The sequence below is a fragment of the Poecilia reticulata genome, linkage group LG5 (assembly GCF_000633615.1).
Source record: "Poecilia reticulata strain Guanapo linkage group LG5, Guppy_female_1.0+MT, whole genome shotgun sequence".
In the NCBI taxonomy this organism is placed as follows: Eukaryota; Metazoa; Chordata; class Actinopteri; order Cyprinodontiformes; family Poeciliidae; genus Poecilia; species Poecilia reticulata.
In genome coordinates, this window is record NC_024335.1 from 3152816 (window position 1) to 3180286 (window position 27471).

The following is a 27471-nucleotide window of genomic DNA, read 5'->3' on the forward strand; positions in this document are numbered from 1 at the left end:
CAGAGGCACTTCTAAAAGTTGCAGGACACCGGCCCTCGAGGACTGGAGTTTGACACCCCTGGTTTAAAGTATGGTTAAAGTTTAATATATAAAACATTTGGTATGTTAGATCCTACAATATTTCTAAAAAAGCCTAAAAAGTCCATTTCAGCCTTATTTCTGACCAAGCAGGTTGACTCCTACCATCAAAGTTGGCCAGTTTGTGAATCGAAGAGCAGACGTTCTCCTTCAGCTGCTTGACGGCTGCAGAAAAAAACAGAACAGAAATAAAACAAGTTTGTCGACAAGACTAAAAATATACAAAGAATTAAAAGTATTATTTTATCTTCATGCAGAAATTGTATCAAATTGCAGCATCGGTAGTTCATTAGTGGAGGAATCAACTCCGAATTCATCGGGGTGAAAACCTCTAAAAGGTTTGATCAGGAAGTGAGGCAGTCAGATCCTGGAAAAAGCAAAGATGTACAGTAAAGCTAACGCTTTTAGCAGAAACTTTTGTTGGTTTTGTTTCTATGGCAACACTTCCCACTGTGTTTTTATGTTGTCACTAGGAGAGGTCAGACGCCGACTTATAATTTTACTGAGGAGCAAACCGATTGGCTAACAAGTCATCTGTAGTTGTCGTTTTCTTGCGTTAGCGATGATTAGCTCCATAACTTCGCATCAAAAACACAGAAAAACCGAAGCTAATACGCCACAAACGTTTTCTGGATCATCAACAACTTCCGATGTCCCCGACTCCAAAGTGTCTCTGCCAAGATTTCAAACTATTCAGAGATTTAAACAGGAGCGGCAAAAACAAATGAGGTGGATTAGCAAAGCTGATGGTGTCATCCAGGAAAACGTTTCTGTGAAATATCGTCTGTGCCGCCTGGAAGTGGAGCCGTTGGCATGTCAAGACATGTCATGAGACCGTCATACAGCAGCAGTCTTCAGTCAGAGGCCTTTTCAGACGAGTTGCAAGCCTGACTGCTACTGGAGATTCTTCCTGCCCACAGCTTCACCAGCGACAGCGGCTCTCTGAAGATACTTGGCTGATTATGACAACATTTAGTTTCCTTTTGGGATACAACCCACAGCTAAGGGCAAGTAAAAATTCCCTACAGGAAGTGGCGATTGCAAGTATTAATACAAATTCACTCATTTCAATTTCCTTACAGAAACTGAACCTGGTGAAGCCAAAACTGCCGCTGGAGGATTTCTGGGTACAACAGATTTACAGACAGAGGTTTTTTAACTTAAATGCATATTTTTTGTACAGTTTCAGATCAATCCTCTGACTGTGTTGATCTTTTCACAAATTATCTTTTTTTTTTGAGTCTGCATCCTCCAGTTAATGATTAATCAATTAGTAAATAATAATCAATTAATCACAATTAATCAAAAACTTATTCTACAATCTATGCAATGAAGGGTTAAGACAGTTATCATGGCAACAAGGTGTGCCTAATACAGTGGCAAGAATAGAACAGCCAAAGATAAAATGGAACAAAGATGTGTTTCTTTGCTAAAAATTAACTTCAAACTATCAAACTATTGGTTGAAATCAAATAATAAAGAAATTGAAATATAGTTTAGGTCGCATGTTCTGATGTTTTCAGGTGGACCAAGATCCCCTCCCCCCAGTTTGTTAATGTAATTTCCTGACGGGCCTGCAGGGGGCAGCAGCGTGGATATGGATGAGGACAGCAGGAAAGCATGGTGGTACTCACGCGGACACTCAATCAACTGTGGGATTCTAGTCGAGTCTTCTCCACTGTTGACATGACAGTTGTCTGACGGAAACAAGAAGAACCGACTTAACTTCGACCACTTCCACTTTGGTCTCAAGAGTTTTGATTCTGCTCATCACACCCAGAAACACAAACATCTCATCTGGAGGAGGACTGATTGCTGTCATCAGCGTGGGAAAGTTGGAATACAATTCCCGCCGTCTTGCTCTGGTTATGCCTCATCGTAAAATTAGATTTTCTAGATTTTCTAGTTTAAATGAGCAGAATCAAAAGCAGCTGTAGAGCTGAATGGGTTCCTAAAACCCAACGCTACACTGATTAGGCAGTCGCAGAGAGGACTCAGCGACAGAAAGAAAAAACAAAAAGATTCAAGCGGTTAAAGCATGGCAGAGCTGACGCATAACGCTGACAGACAACAAAACAAAAGACAGAAAGACGACCGCCAGACAGGACAGAAATCAAAGCCAAAAAGAGCAGAGGGAAAACCGTCTTTCCCCAACTGTGACCTCATCAGGATGCAAACAAGGAACAACCGGGTCCGACATCATGACCACAAAGCTAACAGATCCAACACAGCTACCCTGAGGCCTTATGGGAGAATCCAACTACGGAGCTTTTTTATGTCCAAATCACCATCCAAATATGAAAAACAGAAGATTTAAGGCAGCAAACGTTGAGGCTGCAGTTTTACAGGACAAAGAGGATCAAATCCAAAGCTTTTAAAAGGATTCACACCTCCGAAACGTTTCCACCACTAATCTCAGTGAATCCTGCTGGGATTTTAACCAGGAGCTTTCTGCAGCCTTTACCTCCTGGTCACAACTGGAGCTAACGATTATTAAAGTAATCGATTATTCTGATGACTAATTGGATAAAAAAGCTTTTACACATCTGCAGATTTTCTATTTAACCACTTAAGCCTTTTTTATACAACATTAGAAATGCATTAGAAGATCTAAATAAATAAACTATTTGATTCCTTTAAGAAAAGCACAATATTCCTGACGTTACAGGAGAATAAAGTTTTACTCGCACATGCACAAAAAAAACATCCCCACAGGATGATGCTGCCACAGTCATGTTTCAAAGAGTGGATGGAGTATTCAGGGTCATTAGCAATTTTAGAGTTTGATTTGTTGGCTAGAAATTAAAAATTGGATGCAGATTAAGTTCTTCTGGTGATAAAATGGATTTCTACTGGCTTTATTCCCACCAGAGACGCCTGATATATTGGCTTATTCATCAGTTTTGGTTAATGTTAGTCGTTTTTAACAAAACATCTGCATTTATTTTTTGCAAGTAAACTGTCTGCCCGGCTTGTAAAGGTGCCTACTTTATGTTTTGACATTTTGATGCAAATTTGTTTAATTCGGTGATATTTTTGCCTAAACTGTCCGAGCGCTGCCCTCTTAGGGTTGAATGATGTCTGGTGCAGCTGAACTTTGTTGCTAACCACAGTACATCTTTACATCCATCAACCTCTGATTTGGGTTTAAACCCATCTACTCGGACAGGGCGCCGGTGGCAAGTCAGGAGCTGGACGAGTGAGAAAGTGTTAATCAATGGCGTTTTTTGGCTTTGTATCCCTGATTCATTTGCAACGTGAACAAGTGGAGGAACAAGTCTCCTTTCTGCAGGACGACTGTGACACCGACTACAACGCTTAGGAAGCAGGAGGGTCAGACTCTGCAGAGCAAAGTAAAGAGGGTCTGAACATTAAACCATGTTGAGCTTATGTGCTACTTTTGAGTCGTTTTATCACCTAAAATCACAATAAAACCCTCTTGAGGTTTGTAGTTCAAAGGTTGTGAATCCTTTCACAAGTCACTGTGTGTGTGCGTTTTAAAGAGAAAATAATATTCGGCTGTGAGAATGTTAATGGTTTCCAGTGATCGAGAACAGAAGGTAGAAGTGGAAGAAACAAACAAAAGGCAGAAGAAACGAGTAAAATGATGAACTCATTTTAAGTAAAGCTGGATAGTTATAGGTGAATCAAACAGACATTGGTCACCCTACTGGCTTATTTGTTTATGTTTTACTTCTGAGAGCTGTTAAAGTCTCAACCAAAACAGACGTTTTGTTATTATGATAATTAATCTACCATTGTTCTCTCCATCTTCACCAACTGCACCATCATCGGTGTCTGTTTCCGCCTCGTCTTCGTCCCAGTTCGCAGAGGTCTGCAGGCTCTGCTTGACTTCCACAGGCTCCTCTACCGATCCGGGGCAGACATCTGTCATGTGACCAGATCAGATATATAGACTGTTTTGTCCAAGGTTTACCAGCCACACACATGCACAGAGAACAGTTTAAAAATCAGGGCAGGCTCCTTCAGCAGAGTGGCTACTGTGTGCAAAGTGTGCAGTGAGGCAAGTCACCTGCAGGGCTCACAGGACAGTGTCGTCATTCAATCACCAGAAGTCAATCAGTGACCGAAAGCTTCTTTTAACCCACAGAAAGGAAAAACAAAGCCGTGGACAGTTTGGAAACCGTAGGGGAAAAAAAACCAACAACCCAGATTATCCAAGAAGCTCAGTTTGGATCTGACAGAGTGCCAACATGCCCCCTGAGACAAGCTGCCTCAGAAACAAACACACCCAGCAGTTACTTGCATCATCACAAATCAGATTCACAGCCTCCTGTCGTGATCCACGAGGATTACAGCACCGGCTGCTGCACAACAAACTTCCTCACATCCTCTAATCTCAGACCTTTTAAGGGAAAACTAAATTTAATCTCTTAATAGAGGGATTCTCAGATTATTAACTGAATTAATGACGAAAGCCTGGCGACTTTTACATCTATGCAAAAGTGTTTGCATAAAGGCGAAAAAAACAAAAGTTTTTTGCCCTTTTGGAAAAACGTTTTGCTGGTCGATAATAATCTATATAAACAAACTATTTCTGCTGTTTTTTCACAAAGTCAGATTTCTGTAAAAAAGGGATCAATAAATCTCGACAGGTCTGGAACAAAGCTGATCTCTCTTGTTTTCTGTCTTAAAGACGAGAAAAACTGGAAACAATGCCTGAAACTTGACAGTTTTCTATTAACTTTGACTTTATATCTTTTGTGTATTTTCAGCAACAAAAACATTGATTCCTGCTTCAAAAGCATTTTCTCAACAGAAGAATAATAGTTGGTGGTGTAACTTACATTAGTTTTGAAAGGTCCTGCATAAATAGAAATATAATCCAGATCAGCCATCTGGGCTGATAAACCAGTTTTGTGTAAATGTGATCGAGCGGCCGGACTGAAATCAGTCCAAGGGCTGCAAACGGCCCCCGGACCGCACTTTGGACACCCAATGGAAGGTTATTTTGGAACCATTCAAAATGTGGTGTTAATTAAATGTACTTAATGAGGATGTGTATGAAGGGTTTACCAAAATATGGCGTTGTTTTCTTTCCTATCTTTCAAACTTTGCTGTTGAGTTAATTTATCATTTCATCTCCCAGAGCCAGGCTGGTTGGGAGATATTTGTTTCCTTAAATGACGAAAATCATTTTAAAACAGCTTTTTAAAAATAATTAAATATTACTGTGATATTAAAATCTGTTTTAGGATTATAAAAAAGTTAAAAATGAACTAAAATGAAGCAAATGTTTCATTGGAGCTCTATAAGGAGCTAAGCTTTCTGCCTTAAGAACCAGGAAGTCAACATAAGATAATATTGTTTTAATGGAAACTGCTAGAAACGCTTCATCTGAACACATTCAACGTTTTACAACCTGCATCCGAAGCGACTCAACATGTCGGCCCCTAACGGACCAGAGGACGCCCGAAGCTTGAACCCAAATGAACGCAATGAAAACAGAAGAAAAGTCAGATTTCCACCACAGCAGACAGATGAACAGAGAGCTACGGAAAAGGAAAACAAGTCATGCAGGAAGTCGCCATGCATCATTAGTGCAGGATGAAGAGGAGAAGCAGACGGACGGTGAAGAAGAGAGGACACGTTGTCCCCAGAGCTGGACGGAGACTCACCAACACTGTTGCTTTTCTCCTGCAGCTGTTCTAACCGCACTGCAAACAACAACAACAGCAGCAGCAGAGAATATGAACCTCATGGCGCTGCTGGTGGATTTAAAGTTTAATGAAAGTCTTTATGTTTGACATCAGAGCATTTAGTTCCTTCATGGAGAGAAACGAGTCCGATTTCACATTAAAGGCTCGATTTAAAACAAACGTTATAGTTTAATTCACACTAAGAGTCAACCGAATGAGTCTGACATAAGTATTCACACCCCTCGTCTACAGTAAAACCACAAAATATTTTATTCTGATTTTATGTCACAGCCCGACACCGAGTGGGATCTAAAAGCTAAATATTTTCCAGGATGAAAATTTATTTAATAAATATATAACTATGTAAATAAAATTATGAAATAAATAAAAACAGAAAATAAACTATAAATTAAACTAACATAGGTACAAATATAAAATAAAATATAAAATTAATAATAACCAAAAATACATAAAAAAACCCCCAAACTAAAATAATAAAATATAAAATAGACAAAAACTATAAGTGTAAAATAAATACACTTATGCAGAGCCAACTTTTGCTGCAGTCCCAGCTTTAAGGAAAGAATCTTTTGGGATAAATCTCTAAAGGTTTGTAGATTTATCATGTTTTCTACTGTTTGCTTTATAATCTCAATTTTAAAGCATTTGTGTTAGATTCTTCTGCACGAACACAATCCTATAAATAAAATATGATCAACACCGTGAGTGTGAGTACAGATGCATTTATTATTGTGCATATTTAAGAGCCAACTTTCCTGCTTTAAGTGAATTTTGTCATATATTACAGATTTGTTTATGTTTGAAGAGAGTGAAGTTCTTAATCATTTTTGCAAAATCACTGAAGTCTGAACAGATTCAGTTGGATTTAGGTTTAGTTCACAGTAATTTCCCGTTTTCTGCTTTATCCATCGTCTGACCAGATTCTGTCCTAAGTTACCCTCACATTAGATCAGACACATCCTTATAAACGTTTACAATTTTTATTAGCAAAAAAACTTGAAACTCCTGCAGGATTTTCCTTCCACTACTTGGATAAAAATCAGGTGATATTCAGTAAAGTTTGAGGAAACAATGAAGACCTTCGAGAGGTGTGAATACTTTAGCAGGCGCTGAACGTTGGTGTGATGAACTAATAACAATAGCTCTCTGTCTGTGTGTGTGTGTGTGTGTGTGTGTGTGTGTGTGTGTGTGTGTACCCTGCAGGGCGGTCAGCCTCTCGTTGGTGAAGTCGTTGTCGGCCTGCAGAGCCTCGATGCGGGCCTGGAGAACTTGCTCCTTCTCCTCCATCTCTTCGATCCGCATCTCCAGCTCCCGCTTCTCCGTCGCTCCCTGCAGCGTCAGCTCCTCCTGCCTGCCCTCCGCCGCCTGCAAGGACGCAAGAAGGCCGACTGTGAAGGGACAGGAAGTGAGCAGGACGAATGTGGAACCAGCCAGGATAGCAGAGAAGGAGCGCGGTGTTTGAATACATTTTAAAAAATGTAGGGATTTCATAGATTAGTCAAATTTTTAGTTTTGGGATATCTAACTTTTGGGAAAAAAAAGACATCCACCCAGCATTTTTTTCATGAATGCACTCTTGTTTCCATAGTTCTGGGAGGTCAGCACTCCCATGGCGGCCATCTTGTTTTACAGCTTCTGCTCATTTACACTTTGAATTCAGTTCAACTTTGTAAAAGACCAGGCTAAGATTTTTTATTTTCAGCAAAGAGAATAAAGTAATAATTAGGATTGTAAATATTCCTTGAATGATTCGAGAAATTACAAAAATTCCTCAAGAGAATTTATCTGTAAAAATTTGGGTCGATGTTGATATCCGATATGAATACTGCAGTTATTGCAGAAGTTACCCACACTTCATTCTATCAAATTATTTATTCAATTACTTCAAAATAATTAGGAAATTACTCAATTACTAAAATAATCCTAGTTATAGTTATAACATTTCTAAAATAAAATCGTATGACACAAGAGTCAAAATTACGTGAGAATAAAGTTACAACATTAAGAGAATAAAGTAATAATTTTATAAGAAGTCCAACACCAAAAATAAAAACATTAATGAGGAAAGTTGACCATCTTATGAAGTGAATCTTTGGTATAAGCTTCACAGATAATACTTCATATTCAACACATTATTATCAGTAGCAGGAATTTGATTCAGCAATAAATGAATTTATACCAAAGAAAGATCATCAGACTGAGCTGCAGATCCTGATGACTCCAGAACATTTTTCCTCATTAAAACGACTTTTTTTCTCCTAATTTCAAAATGTTTTTCTAGTAAAATTGTGTCTTTATTCTACTAATATCACTATAATTGTCATAATTAATGAAAAATTCTCCCTAATACTCCGTTGTACAACTCAAAGCTGGTATGATTGAATAAAAGTCACTTTTTGAAAATTTCTTCTAATTTTATCTTTAGACAGAAAAGCAAGAAAAAAAGAGTTGACAACGGAAATCAGATGTAATTGAAGCGGCGTCGGCCATTCGTGGGGAAGGCGGTGGTTTGCTTCAGAGTTTCTGAGCGCGTCACCTTGATCTTGTCGGTGAGCTCCTTGATCTCGTTGACGGCAGCGTTGTACTTGTTGGCCAGCTCCTGCAGCTCCTCCTGGCCCCTCTCAGACATCTCCTTCAGGTGGGTGCACTCGTCCTCCGTGTTGCTCAGCGACCGCTGCGGCGCCAAACACACAACAACACTCGCTTTCAAAACGAGCTGAGCAGCAGCCGCGGCTCAGCGGACACAGCGGTGATTCAACTTCTACATAATTTATGTCTCAGTGTGTCACAAAAACAGCAACTTTCTCCATCCGAGTATCTTGATTAACACAATTTTAAAGGTTTTTGCATAAAACCGTTCACCTAATTTATAGGGATCCAACATGTCCAACTAGTTGAACATGTTGACCTAAATATAATTCAGTTCAACATGTAATTGTTTTAATTACATGTTGTAATTTAGGTCAACAACTTCTGTTAACCTAGATGTTATTTGTGATACATAAAACTTAAATTTTAAAAGTTGTTCATCTTGATTAGATTTTTCACTTATAGAGGCCGCCATTTTTGTCAGGGCGATGTTTATACGTCAGGGTAGTTTATAGTCAAGTCTATAAACTAAAGTAATCAAGGTTATAGAGGGCAGCCCACAAAACCTCTGGACTGAGAAACTAACTCAAAGTTTTCATGTGCCGCTGAACACAAAGTATCTGTTGAAACAAACATACAAGATGGCTTGTTATAAACGATTTACTGCATTAGCAGGAGTCAACACTCCTTTAGCTAAGTCAACACTCCTTTAGCTCCTGCTAAAGTCATTAGCAGGAGCTAATGCCTTTAGCAGGAGCTACCGCCATTAGCAGGAGCTACCACCATTAGCAGGAGCTAACACCATTAGCAGGAGCTAATGACTTTAGCAGGAGCTAAAGCCATTAGCAGGAGCTAACGCCTTCAGCAGGAGCTAATGACTTTAGCAGGAGCTACCGCCATTAGCAGGAGCTACCGCCATTAGCAGCAGGTAACCCTCCCACAAACCTAGCTCAGCGCTGTGGAATATAAACGTTAAGGTCAGACAAAGGAGGAATGAGTCTCTTCAGCTCCTGAAGCCATGAAAAATAAAAACAACTCAACCCCTCATTCGGGGTCCCCTTGGTCCCTCCTAGGACTGAGGGAAAAATAAGTTTATGTAATACAGTCATCTTGATCTTCCTTCATAATTTCTGTGTGACCTTCCATTTCAACAAGCTTCAGTAGCACCTAGCATGCATCATCCACCCAGAATGCACTGCAGCATAAACAACATAGATAGATAAACACTTGATTTATCCAGAGGAAACAAGCGGCTACAGACCTAAAGAAACAACAATCGACCTCCTGGTGACCCACCTCGACCTCAGAGAGCTTCCTGACCACCTCGATCTTCTCCTGCAGGACTCTCCTCAGCGACTCCTTCGCTGTGGTCTCGTAGTTGTGTTTGTCCTCCTGAAGAGCCAGGAGCTCCTTACGGATCCCTTCCTCTGTCTGCGACTGACAAAGTTTTAAAAAGATCAGAAGAATCAAGAAATCAGTTTAATGAAGAGCTTTCCTGGTTTGTTAGAGTGAAGTTAATTTTAAAGCTTTATCTTCTATTTCAGACATTTTTATTATCTAAAGTAATATTATATAGGAGCTACTGAGTGAAAGAGTCATAGACAATAATTATAATGCAGATTAATAATTAATATTAATTAATAATTCAGTTTATTTATGGATCGCCACTAGACTCTGCTGTAGCAGAAACTATTCTTCCAGAGGTCCACAACACAAACATTACTAGTTAAATTGCTTTGCTTCCTATTTTTTTTTTTTTAATTAACTATGTATGTTGTTCATACTGTAAATAGTGGGAGAAACGGGACTTATTGTCAAACTGTAATGTGGTAGAAACATGTAAGTTTATGGTTCTACTAAATCTTTTTAAATCATGAAGGAAATGTAACATCTGAAGACGTGATTTATTATTACCGAGTTACAATTCTGACTTTGTCCACTTCTGTTATTTGACTCTGGCAGGTGATTTAATTCTTATTCAGCTCCTTTCACAGAGCACACAGTCCATGTCATGACTGATCATCACCACTTTGAGGCTGAACAATATTTAAAAAAATTATGCAAAGGCAATAATGTTAGTAAAAACCTGCGACCACAGTATCAGGACTGGCATTTGCTTATTTCTCCTTTCCTCTCTTTTGAACTGACCTTTAGTGTTTGGAGTAACATCATCTGTCTAAATATTGTATTAGTATGAAAAATTCAAATTTACATTTGGAATATAATAGTCAACAATTATTATAGTCCAAACAATCCATTGGAAGAACCTTTAGACTTTAATCCTCTAAGCAAACTAAACAGCTGCTTGCTGCTGTGCATTATGGGCCTTGTAGTTTTGTCACAGCATAAAAAAAGATCTTGGATTTCTAAATATAATCAGTGAATCTGTCTAAAAGTAAAAAGCCATGAACTGATTATAACGAAAGACTCATCACCAGGATGCATTATTTTTGGCCTAGGCAGTCATTGTTGCTGCTCTTACCTTGGAGTAGGCCTGTAGCTGACTGCCCATCACTTCCAGCCTGGACAGCAGCCGGTCCTCATCTATCAGAGCCTGATGGAGACAGATTTCACAGAAAGTGCTTTAAATGAGAGGAAAACTTTTCAACTTCCTCTGTGTCTTAAACTTACTGCGAAACATGTCTGACAAACTAATCCTGATGTTATCTGTGTGCTTTCATTCAAAGTTATCCAACCATAAAATTAAAAAAAGCAGTTTTTACAGGATAGATAAGATTGCTCGTTCTACTGTAACTCTTAACCCACGTGCTTCCATTGCAAATAAATAAATAAACTCAGAGATGCAGTGGAAGTGGCTCCGACCTGCCAGCTGCTCTCTGAGGCCTCCTGGGTGGTGGACAGGAGCCGCTGCAGAGTGGCCAGCTTCTGCTCCAACATCTGCTCTCTGTGTAAGGCCTCCTGCAGAAACAGACATTTTCCAAGTCAGCTGCTCCTCCAAACGACGATTTTAGATGAGCTACGATGCAACGCATGACTCCAGAAAACATCAAGACATCTTTTGAGTTTCGTTTTCAGATAGTCTTTAAGATTTGAAAGTGTGATAAGACAGTTACAATGACCGAAAAGTTGCATATTATTTTAAAATTATGCCAAATATACACAAACATGTTTTGTTTATCGTTATTGTATTGTCTCCATTTTCACAGATGTAATATTTCATTGTCTGCCATGACCAGACTATTATTATAACTTTAAACTACAGTTAAAACTTGAAATAAGAATGCTATTAAACATTTCAAAAATAAAGTCACAATGTTCCTAAAAGGCAATATAATAGCACAGAACGCCTTCAACAACAGATAAAAGTAAAGGAAATAAATGTAAGAAAAATAATCAGAAACAATAAAAGTGGCATCATGTAATTTAATACTTTTAAAGCCAAACTAAACGGTTATAAAAACCCTAATTTAAATGGAGAACATTGGGTGTACTGCCACAGAACAGCCAGAAGGTGTCAGTGTTTTACCTGTAGATACTGGGAGAGCTGGAACAGTTCCTGAGAGTACATACTGGGAGTGTTGGCTGCCACCTAGATAAACCACAGACAGAGCAGGAGAGCTCAATACTTCATCTGTTTGACGGACCAGAGGGAAAACTGAGGATAATTATATAACATTGTGTTCTAGAACATATGAGCACAATGCAAGGATGCAAGTAAACACACCGAAAGACACTTTTTAACCAAATGATTCCATTTTTACACTGGAACCAGCTCAGAGTTGGTTCAACATCAGAACCGGTATGAGGAACAAGACCGCAAATGAAAAAATGTTTTCAGTGGAACGTGTAAATGCCATCCCATTGTATTAAAAACAACTGGTTATTAGTGATGTACCGATCAGGTTTTTTTCTGCCGATCACGCCCTGAGGGACGATCGCCGATACCGATCACCGATACCGATCACATTATTATTTTTTTTAATCATAAGCACTACTGGTTATATTATGTGGAAAAAGGAACCATGAATTCACCTTAATTTAGACAAAAACTTGTTTTTAATAACTTTTTCCAAGAAGAAAACTAAACAAAACAGGCATTGTGCAAATTGTCCTGCTATCAGTGATATTATCTTTAACAGACTGAAACATATGGAGGCTCTAAAGAGGCTAAATAATGCAAAAAGTTAAAATAAAACCTCTCAACATTGCCAAAAAAATTCAAGTATAAAACTTAACATTCAAAGGCAAATACAGGATCCATTACAATAAACAATCCAGAGTTACTGAATGAAACCTTCCTGTTAGCATGGCGGCTAGCTGATTACTGCTAGTTCTGATTAGCTGTTTCTGACTGAGCGGAGTAATTATGCAGAGCAGGGAGGAGATCGATTATTCTTTCAGAGATTATCTGTCTCATGTTAGGACAGCGAAAGTTTTAATACGTATGTAAAATGTATTTTTTAGGTTAGATGCTGCAGCTTTAAGCAGAGGTTCGGTGTGAGAGTCACTACCAAGTGGAGCAGAAGCAGCGCTCCATCTGCGAAATATTACTACCTGTAGCGTAGCAGCGGTTCAACAGCGAGAGCAGAACCAGCGTCTTACATCGCAGCTCMAAGACTTAAATAATTTTGCGGGTTATTTGTTTAGCTTTCTGACCGTCATGCTAATCCGGGTGAGTGTTTGTAGCTGTGCGCTGCTTTACCTGCTGTCTGATCCTCCATATGTCTTTTTTACTGCAGTGAGCCTCGATGTAGCCAAACTCCTCAAGTATGGCATTGTTTTTATGTCGTATTAGCTTCGTTGTGTTGATGCATTTTGACCTGCTTCACCCCAGGTGCTTCAATTTTCCGCCACAACACGCAAACTTCCCCATTCACTCAGTGCGTTATAGTTCCACATCGCTTAGGGTTTGCTGCTGCGCGTTTGCACAGAGTGAAGGAAAGAGGAGACCAGCTGCACAGGCAGGCTGAGAAATGAGATGCAGGTGATCGGTTTGTGTGATCGGCAACAAGAGACCGTGACCGGCGATCACCGATCATACACTTTTTCACGGAAATCGGCCCGATTGTGATCGGTGACCGATCGATCGGCACACCTCTACTGGTTATGTTAATATAGGGGCTGTTTGGCAGCGTTCAGCAGCGGTGAGCTGAGAGGGAGACAAACTGGAAAAACAATGGAGTGATTTTACTGTTGTAGACAAAAAAAAAAAAAAATGAAGCGAAGCATTTTATGTGCAGTTATTCCTCACTTAAGCAATAAAAAACTCCTTTGAACAAACATGATAAATGATCCGATGTTCAACCTGTGGCGTCTGTCTGCCCTGCTTTATAAATGATTTACTCTGAGCAGCGCGAGCGTCTCTAAAATAATATTTAAATGTAAAGAAGTTCTGCAGTCGACCAGAGTTTTGGGTGAATTTACCCCAGAAAAACTAAACTTGTTATGATTATAGGGTCGGTTTCCTCTGTAAAGTCAGACATTTATTAGGATCCACCTGAATTGCTTTAAATATTTACTTAAAATATGTAAATGACACCTAGCTTCCCATTTATTACAGAATTACATTTCACGAGATCAAAAAAGCAACATAATTATAGAACACTATAGCCAAAGAAAAAAAAATACCATTTTTGTCGTCCAAATGAAAAATCATTCAGATATGAGATTTTATAATCTGCTGCTCATGAAAGTGATTATTTAAGGCACAAAGATTAAATCTTAATATGAATGCAGCTCTATTGAAAAAGTTGTTTTTGGACCCATTAGGATTTTATTAACTTAATTCAGCTGAGAAACAATCATGGACTTCTAGGCCTGTCATTTAATGGATAAGTTCTCCCAGAATCTATTGCGATAAACGATAATATTGTTGTCTTGAGACCATTTTTGAGTTTTACAATGTTAGTGGCATAATAATGCAAGAGCACAATCTCAAAAATAACTTTAAATTCTAATGAACATTTAACACTGCAACTGGGAGACATTTTAAACATCCAAAATAAATAAACTAAACTAATAAATGAATTTATGAAGCTTCTGCAAACAAAACTTTCCTTTAAAAGGGGCTAGTTGAGACCAAAGCACCAGAGTGAAGACTTATCAACCAGTTTATTGATGAAAAAAACAAAAAAAGAGAGAGAGAGAGTGCCTGCGACTGACTTTCTCTTTTTTGTGCCCTGGAAGCAAAGATCCAGCCTCAGGACAGTTAATTATATCAGAAAAGAGGTTCAAATCTAATCACAGCTCCTCTCACATCGGCCTGCATTCCTGAGCCGCGCTCCACTGAGGCCCAGCTGCTGAACACGCAGCAGCCAACGCCGCACGTTGTTCTAACACACAATGAACCGTTATCCGTCCACACAACGTCATGCATTTAATGTGACGCAACAGAAAACGGCTCAGAAAACCTTCGTACAGAAGAACCCTGAATACTGCGGAGGCTTAGCTGTGTGCAACAGAAAGCCACACACGTTTCACACGGCAGTAACCTGCCGATTTATTACAGTGGTGTACTTTGAAGCGACGGCCAGCTGCCAGACTGCTGATTCCACTATAAATCAGAAGAAATGCCTCGTTTCACTGAGTGATGCAGGATTTTAGGGTCCGCCAGATTCAGATTATGGGAAGAAAGGAGGTTAAACCCAAACTCCTAACGTATTAAATCTGTTTTATTATTCTCTAATTTCCACTTTCTCTGTTATTTTAACTCTACTTATTAGGGCTGGACAATAAATCGATAAACATATATTGCGATAGACATATCAATAGAAAATACTATCTGATGGAATATTCCATAGGTAGAATAGTCACTGAACCGCAAAGCATTCTGGGAGATGTAGGAAAGAGAAAGATTTCAGCTGGTCAACCTCTCACTGCCAGCAAGGAAAGGTTGGTGGAATCAACTAACTCACTCACTCTTTGGTTGCCTAGCAACTTGCTCACTCTTTGGTTACCTAGCAACTCGCTCACTCTTTGGTTACCTAGCAACTCGCTCACTCTTTGGTTACCTAGCAACAACCTGCTGAGTAACTGGCGCAGCAGCAGTTTAATGTTTCACCACTGTGCCTCATAACTGCTTGAAATTAAAAAAATAACAGCGTGGAGTGAAACTGCGGCTAAAAGAGGAAAAGTCACGCCCCCAGTGTGGCTGTAATTCAGATATTTGAAACAAAAACTAATAAATAATTATTGATATTGACTGATAAATGCTTATATTGTGATACGTTTTCAGCTATATCATTCTGCCCTTATATATATATGTAATTATGGTGCGAATGAATGAATGCATAAATCTTTATATATACCTGCATATATACGAGAAGTTGCTGTTAGTAACTTCTTGTCTAAACTCAACTTGTCTCCAAAGGTTTGGGTCGTTTTCCATTTCAAAGTGTTACCAACCTCAATGCGAGTGGGGTCATCACAAAAAGAAGCGTTGAGCTATTTTTATGCATTTTCTTTTCTGCTACCAAACACAACAAGGTCTGCACATCGTCTTTGGGCCATAGAGTTGATTTCCTAATGAAAATCCATAAAATCCTGGAGTGAAATTGGCTTAGATTTGTCTCGGAAACTGCCTTGTGTTGTAAATTGGTGCTTTATGTAACTGTTGTAGGATGCTAACTGTTTCTGTTCAGCCACTGACGACAAAACAAACCTATGAAAGGCTGCATTATCCTGCTGATAGGAAGCTGGTCGAGTTTTGCAGACGAGCAGTTTGTCGTCTGTCTGAGCTGGGAGAATCAGCTTGAAAAGCTTGTTTTATTAGCAGAAACTAAAGAATGCAGTGGACCGACAGTGGTGCCCGTTTAGCTGCTTCATTTTTATTTAATAGAGACTCGTGACGAAACTAAAGTGGAGAGGAATTGAAGAAGTGTAATTTCAGAACAGAAGTACAGAGAATAAAAGCTTCATGGTCGAATTAAAAACATTTAGTCCCAACTTTGAGTCATTCAGCATTCTCTCTGGAAAAAGAGAACAAGATATATATTTTGGTTTAAAACCAAATATAATTTGTTAAATATTTACCACCAGCGGCTGACTCTTCATTCTGCTCTTTTTTTTCTAAAACCCGAGTTGGTGTTTAATTCAGTAAATGCAAGTTGTTCCACTTTATAAATTATTTTTGCATATACATTAATAACTCAATGGCAGATGTTTCATTTTAGTAGAAATAAGTTTTTTTTTTTCAAGGCTTTCCTTTTGCTCTTAAATCAAATTTAAATGAAAGAAAAAAATATTTTTGAGATTATTTTGATATAATCTACATGAAGGAACTAAATGTTGAAATAACTGGATGCAGTATGGCTATGTCCCAATATTTTTGCTGAAATTAGATTTTTTTATTTTTTGCATGGTTGTTCATGCTAATAATTAAATGCGACGGCAATTAAGACTCCTGTGTGAACAGTTTACATGCACAAAAGAAAAACACAGACATCACAGAAATTATTCAGACATTATTGTCATAAGCTCATGACAAGATGAGGTAAACTAATAAAAAGGTAAATGTGCTTATTTTAGCCATAGCTTACATCCAGATTTACAGAGCCTGGCTCCTTCTGGTGCAGAATTATGACGCATTATAAAGCTGGATGTAAAGCGACAGGACTGTTTTAACTGCAGACGCTTAGAAAATGACCAGAAATGCGTCCGATTTAGTTCCACATATAGAAGTGACACAAATTACATTTTTTCTTGAATAAAAAGATCAGAATTGTCGTGAAAAAGTAAAATGTGGGTCACAATGTCCTGCTATGTGAACACGGCACAAGTTACTGCTTTTTGTCTAAGATGCAAAATATCTAAAATTAATAAAATTAACTCATTATGTTTGCACAGAGATGCAAATCACTACTTTACATCTGATGTCTGCACAAATACAACTCCAGAAACTCTTCCGTCTTGTACTTTATTTTTATTTAAAATAGTGACCGAGTTTGTCTGCAGCCTTGTGTTTTTCCCCATCAGCCTTTAGGTGTGGATGTTTAGCTGTTGATTGACCACGACTCGCTGGCAAAAGACATAATGTAAATTATAAATCTGATGAAAAACATTAAACTACTGGTTTTACTACAAACAGGCCGCTGACGTAACAGGGAATTTTATTTCCTGCAGATGCATCAATCTCAGTTCAAACCAAATATTTATTTGAATACAATAGATTGTATTTGTGAACAGACAGAAAATTCAACCATATACTGAGAAAAATGTGAAGAAAAGGACCTGCATTCCTCTATCAGGTGCCTAATCCACAAAACATCAGAGCAAGCACCATTGATGAACAAGTTTAATGCTAAAAACATTTAGCTTCTTTGTCCTGGTCCCTTTCTTCACGTTTAAATATAAAACAACACGTGGGACAGGACAACAGCGATTTCTGGTCTTACCTTGTCTATAGGTAGTGGTAATGGAGTCTGGATGACACTGAAAAGGAAGAGAAAAAGGTTTAACACCATGGAAACAGCAGGAAGTAAAGACACATGGAGTAACCACAGCGACAAGGGAACAAAAACTTTCTGAAGGTCCTTTTTTAACTAAAGTACAACAGTAGTAAAGTGGTTAAATCACAGCGCCTTCTCTAATGAAGGCATCATGTCCGATTTGCTTTGGAGTAACGGATTGGTCAGAGTCTGGATAAATGTTTGGATAGAGCACACAGAGGAGCCGAACGGGCCTCGGGCTGACGGGCCGCTTCACGCTCTGGACCATGCAGAATCACTGAAACACCATCATTGAGCTGAAGGCTCCCCTTAAAACGCCGTGAAGCTCAGAGATGAATGCGCCGCTTCATTCACACAGAAACGCCTCGGGTCGGGTCGGGAGTTTCAACACACATCCGCACAAAATCAATGATGACTGACGTTAGTCTGACAAAGTTTAGTGAAGGCAAAGTCCAGCGTTGATTTACAGCATTTACAAGAACGCCAACGAAACAGAAAGACCTAAAGAAATGATTTCTGGAGATTCACCACACAATGATCTGCGTTCAAACCAGAAATTCAGGATGATGACGGTGGAAATCAACCTTACCGTTTATGGAGCTACACAATTAAACTTTTAACACAAAAGATATACATTTCCTGACCAACTTAATGAGCTAGAAGCAGTCAGAATAAACGGATCTTTAGTTTCTCGTGCAGCAGCCATGTTGGATTTTGTCGTCATGGTTGAACAGAAATGTGTTTGTGTCCCTTTGAATGGTTCTGTGATGGACCAATCACCCAATGACTAGGCCTGTCACAATAAATCACCCGAATGATCAACTGAGAAGAGCTCAAGAGTTTCCATTTGTATCATTTGTTCTTCTCTTTTCCCTCTTTCTACCAAAAACTGGTTGATAAAACTCTTTAGTCTGGTGTTTCGGTCTCTGCTGGGCGTTTTGTTAAGGACAATTTATTTCACAGAGACTTCATAGTTAAATTTTATTTGTTGTTTCTGCTGTTTTATTTATACTGATATCTAAATTGTCTTCCAGTTCCAGTGTTAAATATTCAGTAGAATTTAAAGTTTACTGATCTTTCAGAATGTGTTCTTGCATTTTTATGTCATTAACATTATACTACTTGAAAATGGTCTCAAAACAAAAATATTATAATTTATCACAACAACATCTGGGACAATTTATCGTCCATGAAAGAGGGAATGGAGGGACGCTCAGGTTTTGTTGTTTAAAGAGCTGAGGATTATAAAAGAGTCTGAGTTCAGGAATGAAGGCTGAACTCTGGACAAAATACAGTAACTCTGGTAATATGTAACTAACATAAATCAGGAGGGGTGTGAACAGCAGCAAGAACCAAATATTTAACTAACTTTACTTAACATGTGTAGGAAAGGAGAATCACTTAAACTAAAGCAAGTTGAGTTTTATCTCAAAGCTACCGAGTGATTATGATAAAAATGCAAACATTCTCCTACATATCCAGAATGAATTCACCTGAAAATATATTTTAAAAAAAGCTAAACTGCGATCTTATAGTTTGTTTTTTAAGCTATATTGCTTAATTTCCTAGACTAATCAGCTGCTGAAGCCCTCTGCCCAGTTTAAGTTGCATTCTGCAGGAGAAACGTCATGAAGACGCGTCTGAACGCAGACCTGCTGTCAAAATGGAAATCTGAGCGGAAAGTAGGCCCGTCGCGACAAATTAGGCCAAAGACAATTAAAACCATTTTAACATTTAAAATGTTAATGTTCTACTAATGTTTTAGTAGCAGATTATTATGACAATCGATTAATCTGATAAACAGCCACATTCTGCAGTAATTCCACATAAACGTTTTTTAACAATGATAAAAATGCATTAAAAGATGAACGTACAATTCAAATAGATTATTAAATAAGAAAAACATTTTATTGCCCAAAACGCAATAACCAAATTCCTTTAGCAAACGTTTGGTCATTTGAAGCAAAGGAGCAGCTAAAAACTACTTCCAACGTCAACATGTGAAACACTCAGCCCTGTTTGACTTAATACAGTATAGAGATTATCTGGTGATTATTTGATTAATCAATAATTGAATAGCAAAAGGTGATTAATAGGAGATATTTTGTTTTGTATTTTTGCAGAATTTAATCCCAGTGAAACCAAAACTGCCACTTGATGAGTTCTGGTTAAAAAATATTAACAGACAAGGAACATTTTTTATCTTAAATGCAAAATATTGTACAGTCTTGGCTTAATTACTCTTCTGAACATGTTGTTCTTTCAGCAAATTGACTTTTTTAGAGCCTGTATGCTCGACTTAATGACTAATCGATTACTTAAGTAGTGGACAATCATTTCAATAATCGCTTCAACCTTAGTTATATAGTAACAGTGATGTCATGTTCCAGATGCTTCTGGAGGATAAATAAAGCTTCACTGCAGGTGTTCAGCCCGAATCATAACGTTATCAAACACCGACTGCAGAGATCAGACCGGCGATGATCCCAAACAACACATTTACTAAGAAAGCCAGGATCCAACACACAACAGGCCGTCAGCGCAGCTCAGCGGAGCGTCGGCCCACACAAACAGAAAGCCTGCAGCCGGCCCACAGGAACCAGTCATCCACATCGGATCCAGCTCAAGTGTTTTGCATGCAGTCCAGCAGACACCCAGGACGGAAAACACTGCTGGGTGTTTCCATCTGGGCCGCTCGCATATTTCCAAAATGATTTTAAGAAGAAGGTTTAACGATCATATTTCAGAGCAAAACTGCTTTTCCAGAGGCTTTTAAAGAAGGAACAGACTGATGGTACAGCATGTAATTCACCTTTTTCCCCACACATAGTACTCAGTGTTCCTGTTTCCAATGAACAAATTATTGAGAGTGGAGGAACTACTGATGCTGTTGTTTTGATGCTCTCCTGAAAGTTACACTTTTGTCTCATTATTCCAGATAATATTTCCAGAAGGATGAGAATCATCCAGCCTACTTCATGTTGTCAGACAGGCTCCATGTAACAGGCCTGCCTGTTGAAAAGTAAATTATCCAGATATTTTATTTACTCTTTGTTGGAATTAAAATTTTTTTAATGGGAAAAAAAATTACTTTGAATTTTACATCACATTACCACCTTACTCCCTCATCAAAAACATACCTGGATTGTGGCTTTGATTCTTTCATGCATGTTTGAGAAATCCTTTAATCTCCTTTGCAACCATTCAGCTAATATAGTCACATTTTATAGCATAATCAAGTAAATATGCGTCAGAAAAACATAATCTGTCCCTTTAAGTGTGACAGAAAAGTAAAAACAGAATAAAATGCGTAAATAGCAGAAACGGTGAAATGTGACTTGTTTCCACTGGTCACTGGATGAATCTGTCAATCAGAAATCTCAGACAGCAGCTCATGTTCATCGAGGATAATGAGGAGTTTTGTAAAGGATTTTGTAATGGATTGTAAAGGTGATCCATGTGAGCCACAAGAAACGGCTTCAGTCTACTAGTGCAACCTGAAGAAACTGGCCAAACTATCATCTCGGGGTAAAAAGAAAACAAACTAATGATTATTTCAATAGTAGATAATAGGGTAGGAAATATTGGCCCATTCTGCAGATTCTTTCATTTAGCCACTTAGGGCTTATTTAATACAATATTAGGAATACCTAAAAAGACGCAAATACACAATTCAGTTCCTTTTTCCTGTAATTGTTTTTTTCTTCTAATGTGCAACAACATAACATTCCTGTAGTGAATAGTTGATCATTTGTAGCAAAGGATGAATCTGAAGCTAAAAAATACTTCCAACATGAAAATTCAAGTCCTTTCTGCTGGACTTGTCAGGGTCAATCGGGTGATTATCTATTTGATTAACTGATTAATGATTGTATAGCAAATAGGAGGGTTTTGTTTCGTTTTTTTACAGTATTTGAATCAGGTGAAGCTAAAATAGCCACTTGAAACTTGAATTCTGGGTAAAACAGATTTACAGACAAAGAAGATTTTTGAGCTAAAATTCAAAATGTATAGATGTTTTTGTACAGATTTAACTGCTGATCCGAGTCTGTTGTTCTGACACAAATGGCCTTTTTTGACTCTGTATACTCCAGTTAGCGATCAATCAATTACTGAATTAGCTGACTACTATTTCACTGGTTGATTAATACCGTCTGTCAGTGGATCTGAATTTCATATAATCAGCATCGGATACTAAAAACCAAACCTAAAAACCTGAGGATAAACTTTTTTTTTCTCCAAACAGGAAGAACTTGTGGATCCACCACATATAAGAACCCCAGCAGTGAATTAACTGCAGCTTAATCTTTGTCTAAATGACAGTGATCTTTGATTGAATAACCTCCTTAAAAACGCTTCCCGTCTGCTGAAGGCCTGAAACAAACCTGCTGAATAAGCCAGTCTTTAAAAAAAACACACATCTGCAGCAGAAACTGCAGGATCCTGTTAGTCCTGCTGCACATTCAGCTCCAGTCCGCCAGCGTTAATAAAACCCAAACCGAGCAAACAAACGGCGTCTGCCAACAGCCTTCTTACATGTGAAATGATTTATACACAAACAAATCACAGAGCACCAACCTGTTCAACTCTGAAGTAATCCAAGGTTACCTGTCAACTTTTGCTCCTGTGTCGGGGTGTGTGTGTGTGTGTGTGTGTGTGTGCGTCAGCTGTTTTACCTTTCACAGGGCGAAGTTCACCCTCTAGCCTTAAAGCAGTCGGGGAATAAACTCGTTTCGCTTCATTCTCCAACACGCTTCATTCTCGTCCTGGGCAGATAATTCGTCTCTACTTTTCAACAGCCGAGCCGCAAAGACGCTCAATGACACAACCTGTCTTTCTATTTATAGTCTGCTCCTCCCGCTGATGACCAAGGTCTTCCTCCTTTAACTCAAACTAGTTGCACAAACTCCTCCCCGTCTGTGCAGCACCAACTCCGGCAAAGATCTTTCAGTTTTCCTTACAGTCCTTCGCTGTGTGAGCTCTGCTCGCCTCACAGAGAACAAGTCACCTGAAAACGAAACATCCGCGTTGGTCACATGACCTCAGGTATGTGGGCGTGTTTAGAGGAAATATGGACGGCGATAACAGAAGGAGAGAGAATCAGGAACAAAACAACAGCTGAATGGAGAAGGCTGGAGGTTCTTTATTCCGAGGGAAAAACTTAGTGGAGGCCTTATTTTGTTAAAAACTGGTGAACATCTTAAAACAAAGCATCTTCGGGATATTCTTTTGACAAGATGAAAAGCTTCATATGGAGTCACAAAGGGAGATTTCTGTTTGATTAGTTTTCTGATGGGCTTCCACCTTCACAGCAAATGTTTTGTATTAGACGTAAAACCATATAAAGATGTATGAGGTCACAACGTTTCAGTCTGATGTGGTAACAATTTCAGCCTGTTTTTGTATCATCTTGCTGATCTGAGGCTTTGAGGTTGTTGCTGACGATGTAAAGTTTTTCCATCATTTCTAATGACTGTACTGGCTGCTGCAGATCTCTTTTTATGCCATATGACCCGTTTTGTCTAAATATGAATGTTGGGAACCACAATGAAACCATCAACAAGTCAGGAGTCCAAGTTTAGTCTCATAGTAAAGTAGGGCTGAAACGATTCCTCGAGTGATTCGAGTACCTCGATTATTAAAATTCCTCGAGGAAAATTGACCTGCCTCGAAGCTTCGTTAATTTATGTTTTATCATTTAGCGCACCGTGTTTCAGCCGGAACATTATTTGCGTTGCGCGGAGCTCTGACTTCCGCCTCTGAGTTGTTGACGGAAGCTACCTGTTAGCGGCATAACGTCCAATCTTCAAGTTCGGCCTGCGGGGATTTTACTGATTGGTGATAATTCCGGGTTTTCATCGTTTTTGTGGGACCAATAAACATCCTTAAAATGACCGGCGCGATGCCGGGAGTTCGGCAGCCTTTCTGCTCCGGAGCTGCTGGTTGAACGGCGGGAAGAAGCTGAGGAGGATTTATACAGGTGAGCGGAGAGACGGAGCACGGCGGGCGGCTGAGGGTTGATGCTTACAGGGTCAGAGCAGCTTTACGGACGAACCGCACAATAAACTTATATCATCCCGGTCTGAACAAACGGGAGGCGGAACATGGCTGGTAGATGAGTTTCTGAACGGAGGAGCCGTAAATATCCCGTGTTGCTCCCCCGGTCTACAAAAAAGTAACTGGTAGGGAAGCTCAAATGTGGAAAAAATACTGATGTTCATATCCGACAGTAACCCTGGTGTTATGGAAGATTTACCAATATTTTATTTCATAATTGTTTTTATCCGATTACTCGATTAATCGTAAGAAAAATCTATAGATTACTCGATTACTAAAATAATCGTTTACAACAGCCCTACAGTAAAGTCTACTTTAGCAACAAATGATAAATGTATGTTTTAAATATATGACAGCAGATAACTGCGCAGTTAATGCCGAGTAACTTTAGCATTACTTTTCCGGATAAGGACTTAAATTATGTAATTTACTCGACTGGACTCTATAATGTCATGAATGTCTGAGTGTTAGAGCCACACTAAGAAAATTCAGGCATTTCAAATTACAAGAAGTTGTAGCAATATAAGAATGAAGTAAAAAAAAATGCTAGAAAAAAGTCAAAACAATCTGAGAAAAAGTCACAATAATAGGAGAATAAATTTGAATCAATACGGGAACAAAGTCTTAATATGATGGGCTGTAGTAACACAGAAATAAGTCGTAATAACACCAGAATAAAATCATAAAAAGGAGAATAAAGTCAAAGCAATTAGAGAATAAAGTTGTAAAACAAAAAGAATAGCCGTAATAGCCGTAATGAATGTTTTGACTTCATTATGAGAATGAAGTCAAAACAGTTGTAAAATAAAGCCAAAACAATAAGAGGATAAAGTCGTAATTAGGGTTGAAACATGTAATCGACTTACGATTGATTGTTGATTAATGGTTCATTAAATTAACACTTGTTCCGTTGGATAAACATCCCATCAGACACCGTTTTGGTGTTGTAGTTAGTAGTTAAAGTTTTGTAGTTGAGGTTTATTTGTACTCTTTGCCTCTGCTGTAACGGGTCACAGTTAAAGCTACCAGACAACGTGTTGCACTATAAATCATCTAAAACGTTGAAGAATCAGTGGAGATCTTCAGACTCTTACGGTTCCCATCATGCTAATGAAAGCTCTCGCTCTGCAGTGGATTTTAGAGAAAGCCGGGCATCTCATTATATGGATGACATGTAAAATCACTAGAGATGTGCCGATCAGGTTTTTTCCTGCCGATACCGCTCACCCATGAGGGCTGATCACCGATACCGATCACATAATTATTATTTATTTATTTTTTATCATAAGCACTACCGGTTACATTATGTGGAAAAAGGAACCATGAATTCACCTYAATTTAGACAAAAACTWGTTTTTAATAACTTTTTCCAAGAAGAAAACTAAACAAAACAGGCATTGTGCAAATTGTCCTGCTATCAGTAATACTATCTTTAACAGACTGATAACATATGGAGGCTCTGAAGAGGCTAAATAATGCAAAGAGCCAAAATAAAACTTTTCAACATTGCCAAAAAAATTCAAGTATAAAACTTAACATTCAAAGGCAAAAACAGGATCCGTTACAATAAACAATCCTGAGTTACTGAATGAAAACGTCCTGATAGCATGGCGGCTAGCTGATTACTGCAAGGTAAGGTAACATTTTTAGAAACTAAAAGGTGTTATTTCAGTAGAGACCTTTAAATCTGCAGCAAAGCCATAACTCTATTGTTAAAATCCACCAATGCAATTGCTTGCAGACACAATGCTGTTGCACAAATACTCAGACACCACCAGGTCATCATCTGTGGTCTGTGTTTTTAACGGTGGGCCATCCTGACCAGACAGGACGGCGATATAAAAGCGTTTTTCATTCAGTTCCTACTGACGCTGCAGCAGCAGATGGCACTGCACACCACCGCTCTGTAACCTTGGATCACCTGTGCACACACGGCATCAACTGAAGCCAAACACAGACACAGACAGACAGGAGGAGCTGTGAGTACAGTAGGAAGCACCATGCTGGGTCGGCTGCTGCTCAGGAACAGCCCATCTTACTGTACAACAACACAAACATGCTAAAAACTCATGAGCCACATTTCATACCGTTTTATACAGTTATTGTCAGGCTCAAAATTTAACTGGATATGATTTTCTTTATGGTTTGCTGATCACATCTCTGTGCTGGCAGAGGACAGAACAACCTCTACTTCAGAACATAAAGCAATAAAACCTTTTTTATGCTGCTGGTTCACTAAATCCAAATCTTATGTTGTTGTTAGATATTTTTTAACATTAAATCCTTTAGGAGGTTAATGGTGACTTACTCGCTTCGTCTGCGGGCCTCCATCCCATCAGGCAGAAACAGTTTGATTGTTGACACGATGCAGCCATGGGTGACTGGGGACAGAAAAACACAGACAGCCGCGTTACAAACGAGCATAACGGAGTCATTGACGACTGTTTTACGTTATTCTGCAACTCCAGCGCTGCTGTCCTGCAACTGTAGCGTACGTCCCTCCGCTCCAATACACCTGAACTGGCTCATTTTTCAGCTAAACCTGCTGGCACTCGATGCAGTGGGGCTGGACAATGAATCATCAATGTATATCGCAAAAAACACTTGATCAATATCAATATATAATACATCTGATAGAATATTCAATTTCACTGAACTCTGACCCAGAACCGCAAAGCATTCTGGGTGATGTAGGCAGAGGAAGAACTTTGGCTGATCAGCATCTTACAGCCAACTAAGATTAGTGGCATCAACTCACTCGCTCATTTTCTGGTTACCTAGCAACAACCAGCCGAGTATCTTGTAGTTACCTAGCAACACGTTTAGTAATTTGCGCTGTAGCAGTTTAAGGTTTCATCACTGTGCCTCATAAAAATAAAAAACATTAAAAAAAACACCAGCATGTAGCGAAAACTGGATAAAACAGGAAAGGTTGTGCCACCAGTTTGGCTTCAAGTATTTAAAACAAAAAACTAATCAATAATTATCGATATCAATATGATATATTGTGCTACATTTTCAGCCATAGTTTCCATCCCTATAATGACAGTAATTTTTTGATTCAGGTGAGAATTGCTTCAGTTAGGCTACGTTCACACAGCAGGAAAATGAAATCCACGTCCAATTTTTTATATCAGTCTGAACGATCCGGTTCTAATATTTTTCACCCCACAAAAACACTTCCATATGTGGAACAACATGGCATTCATATCTTATATCCGAAAGGTCATGTTGCATTTTATCCGACTTTCACGTCACTGATGCTATTTGTGGCGTTGTCTTTTTATCAACTTCCTTCGTCTTTATGTGATCTTGTGACGATGCTGTTGAAGCCCACTGCTGGATAACTCTGATCCATTAACGGCTCCATTCAGCCATCATTACTTCTGTAAACAGTGCACTGCTGTGTAAAGTCTTTATATTTTATATATGCAGTTGACTAAAAAAAGAAACAAATTGTTGTGATAATTTATTATCACAATAGTAATGCAAAACCTCACGATAAAACTTAGTTTGCTCAAACCGTTACTTTGTAAATATGTACAGTAAACGCCAACAGAATCTGAGCAATAACATTACATTCTTCGCAGCAGAAGTTATATTAGATCAATTTTCCAGTGCTCAAGTCTCCGTTCATTTTTTAATATACTTGCAGTCGC

General features: G+C 38.7%; 1 protein-coding gene across 9 annotated transcripts in view; it reads right to left on the reverse strand.

Moving 5' to 3' along the window:
• Positions 1–27471, reverse strand: part of slmapa (sarcolemma associated protein a) — a 57449-nt gene that overhangs the window by 11731 nt on the left and 18247 nt on the right. For 3 of the 9 annotated variants that reach the window (XM_008408374.2, XM_008408375.2, XM_017304858.1), the window contains exons 3-14: positions 26121–26193; positions 17702–17738; positions 11836–11898; positions 11172–11267; positions 10831–10902; positions 9645–9785; positions 8296–8433; positions 6956–7124; positions 5718–5756; positions 3835–3966; positions 1713–1775; positions 184–243 (exon numbers count right to left, since the gene is read on the reverse strand). In XM_008408374.2, coding sequence (XP_008406596.1) covers positions 184–243; positions 1713–1775; positions 3835–3966; positions 5718–5756; positions 6956–7124; positions 8296–8433; positions 9645–9785; positions 10831–10902; positions 11172–11267; positions 11836–11898; positions 17702–17738; positions 26121–26193 — 1083 coding nt within the window. Of the gene's footprint in view, positions 1–183; positions 244–1712; positions 1776–3834; positions 3967–5717; positions 5757–6955; positions 7125–8295; positions 8434–9644; positions 9786–10830; positions 10903–11171; positions 11268–11835; positions 11899–17701; positions 17739–22431; positions 22719–26120; positions 26194–27471 lie in introns of those variants that run through there. The other 6 variants (XM_008408379.2, XM_008408380.2, XM_017304859.1 and 3 more) reach the window with 5 other exon arrangements.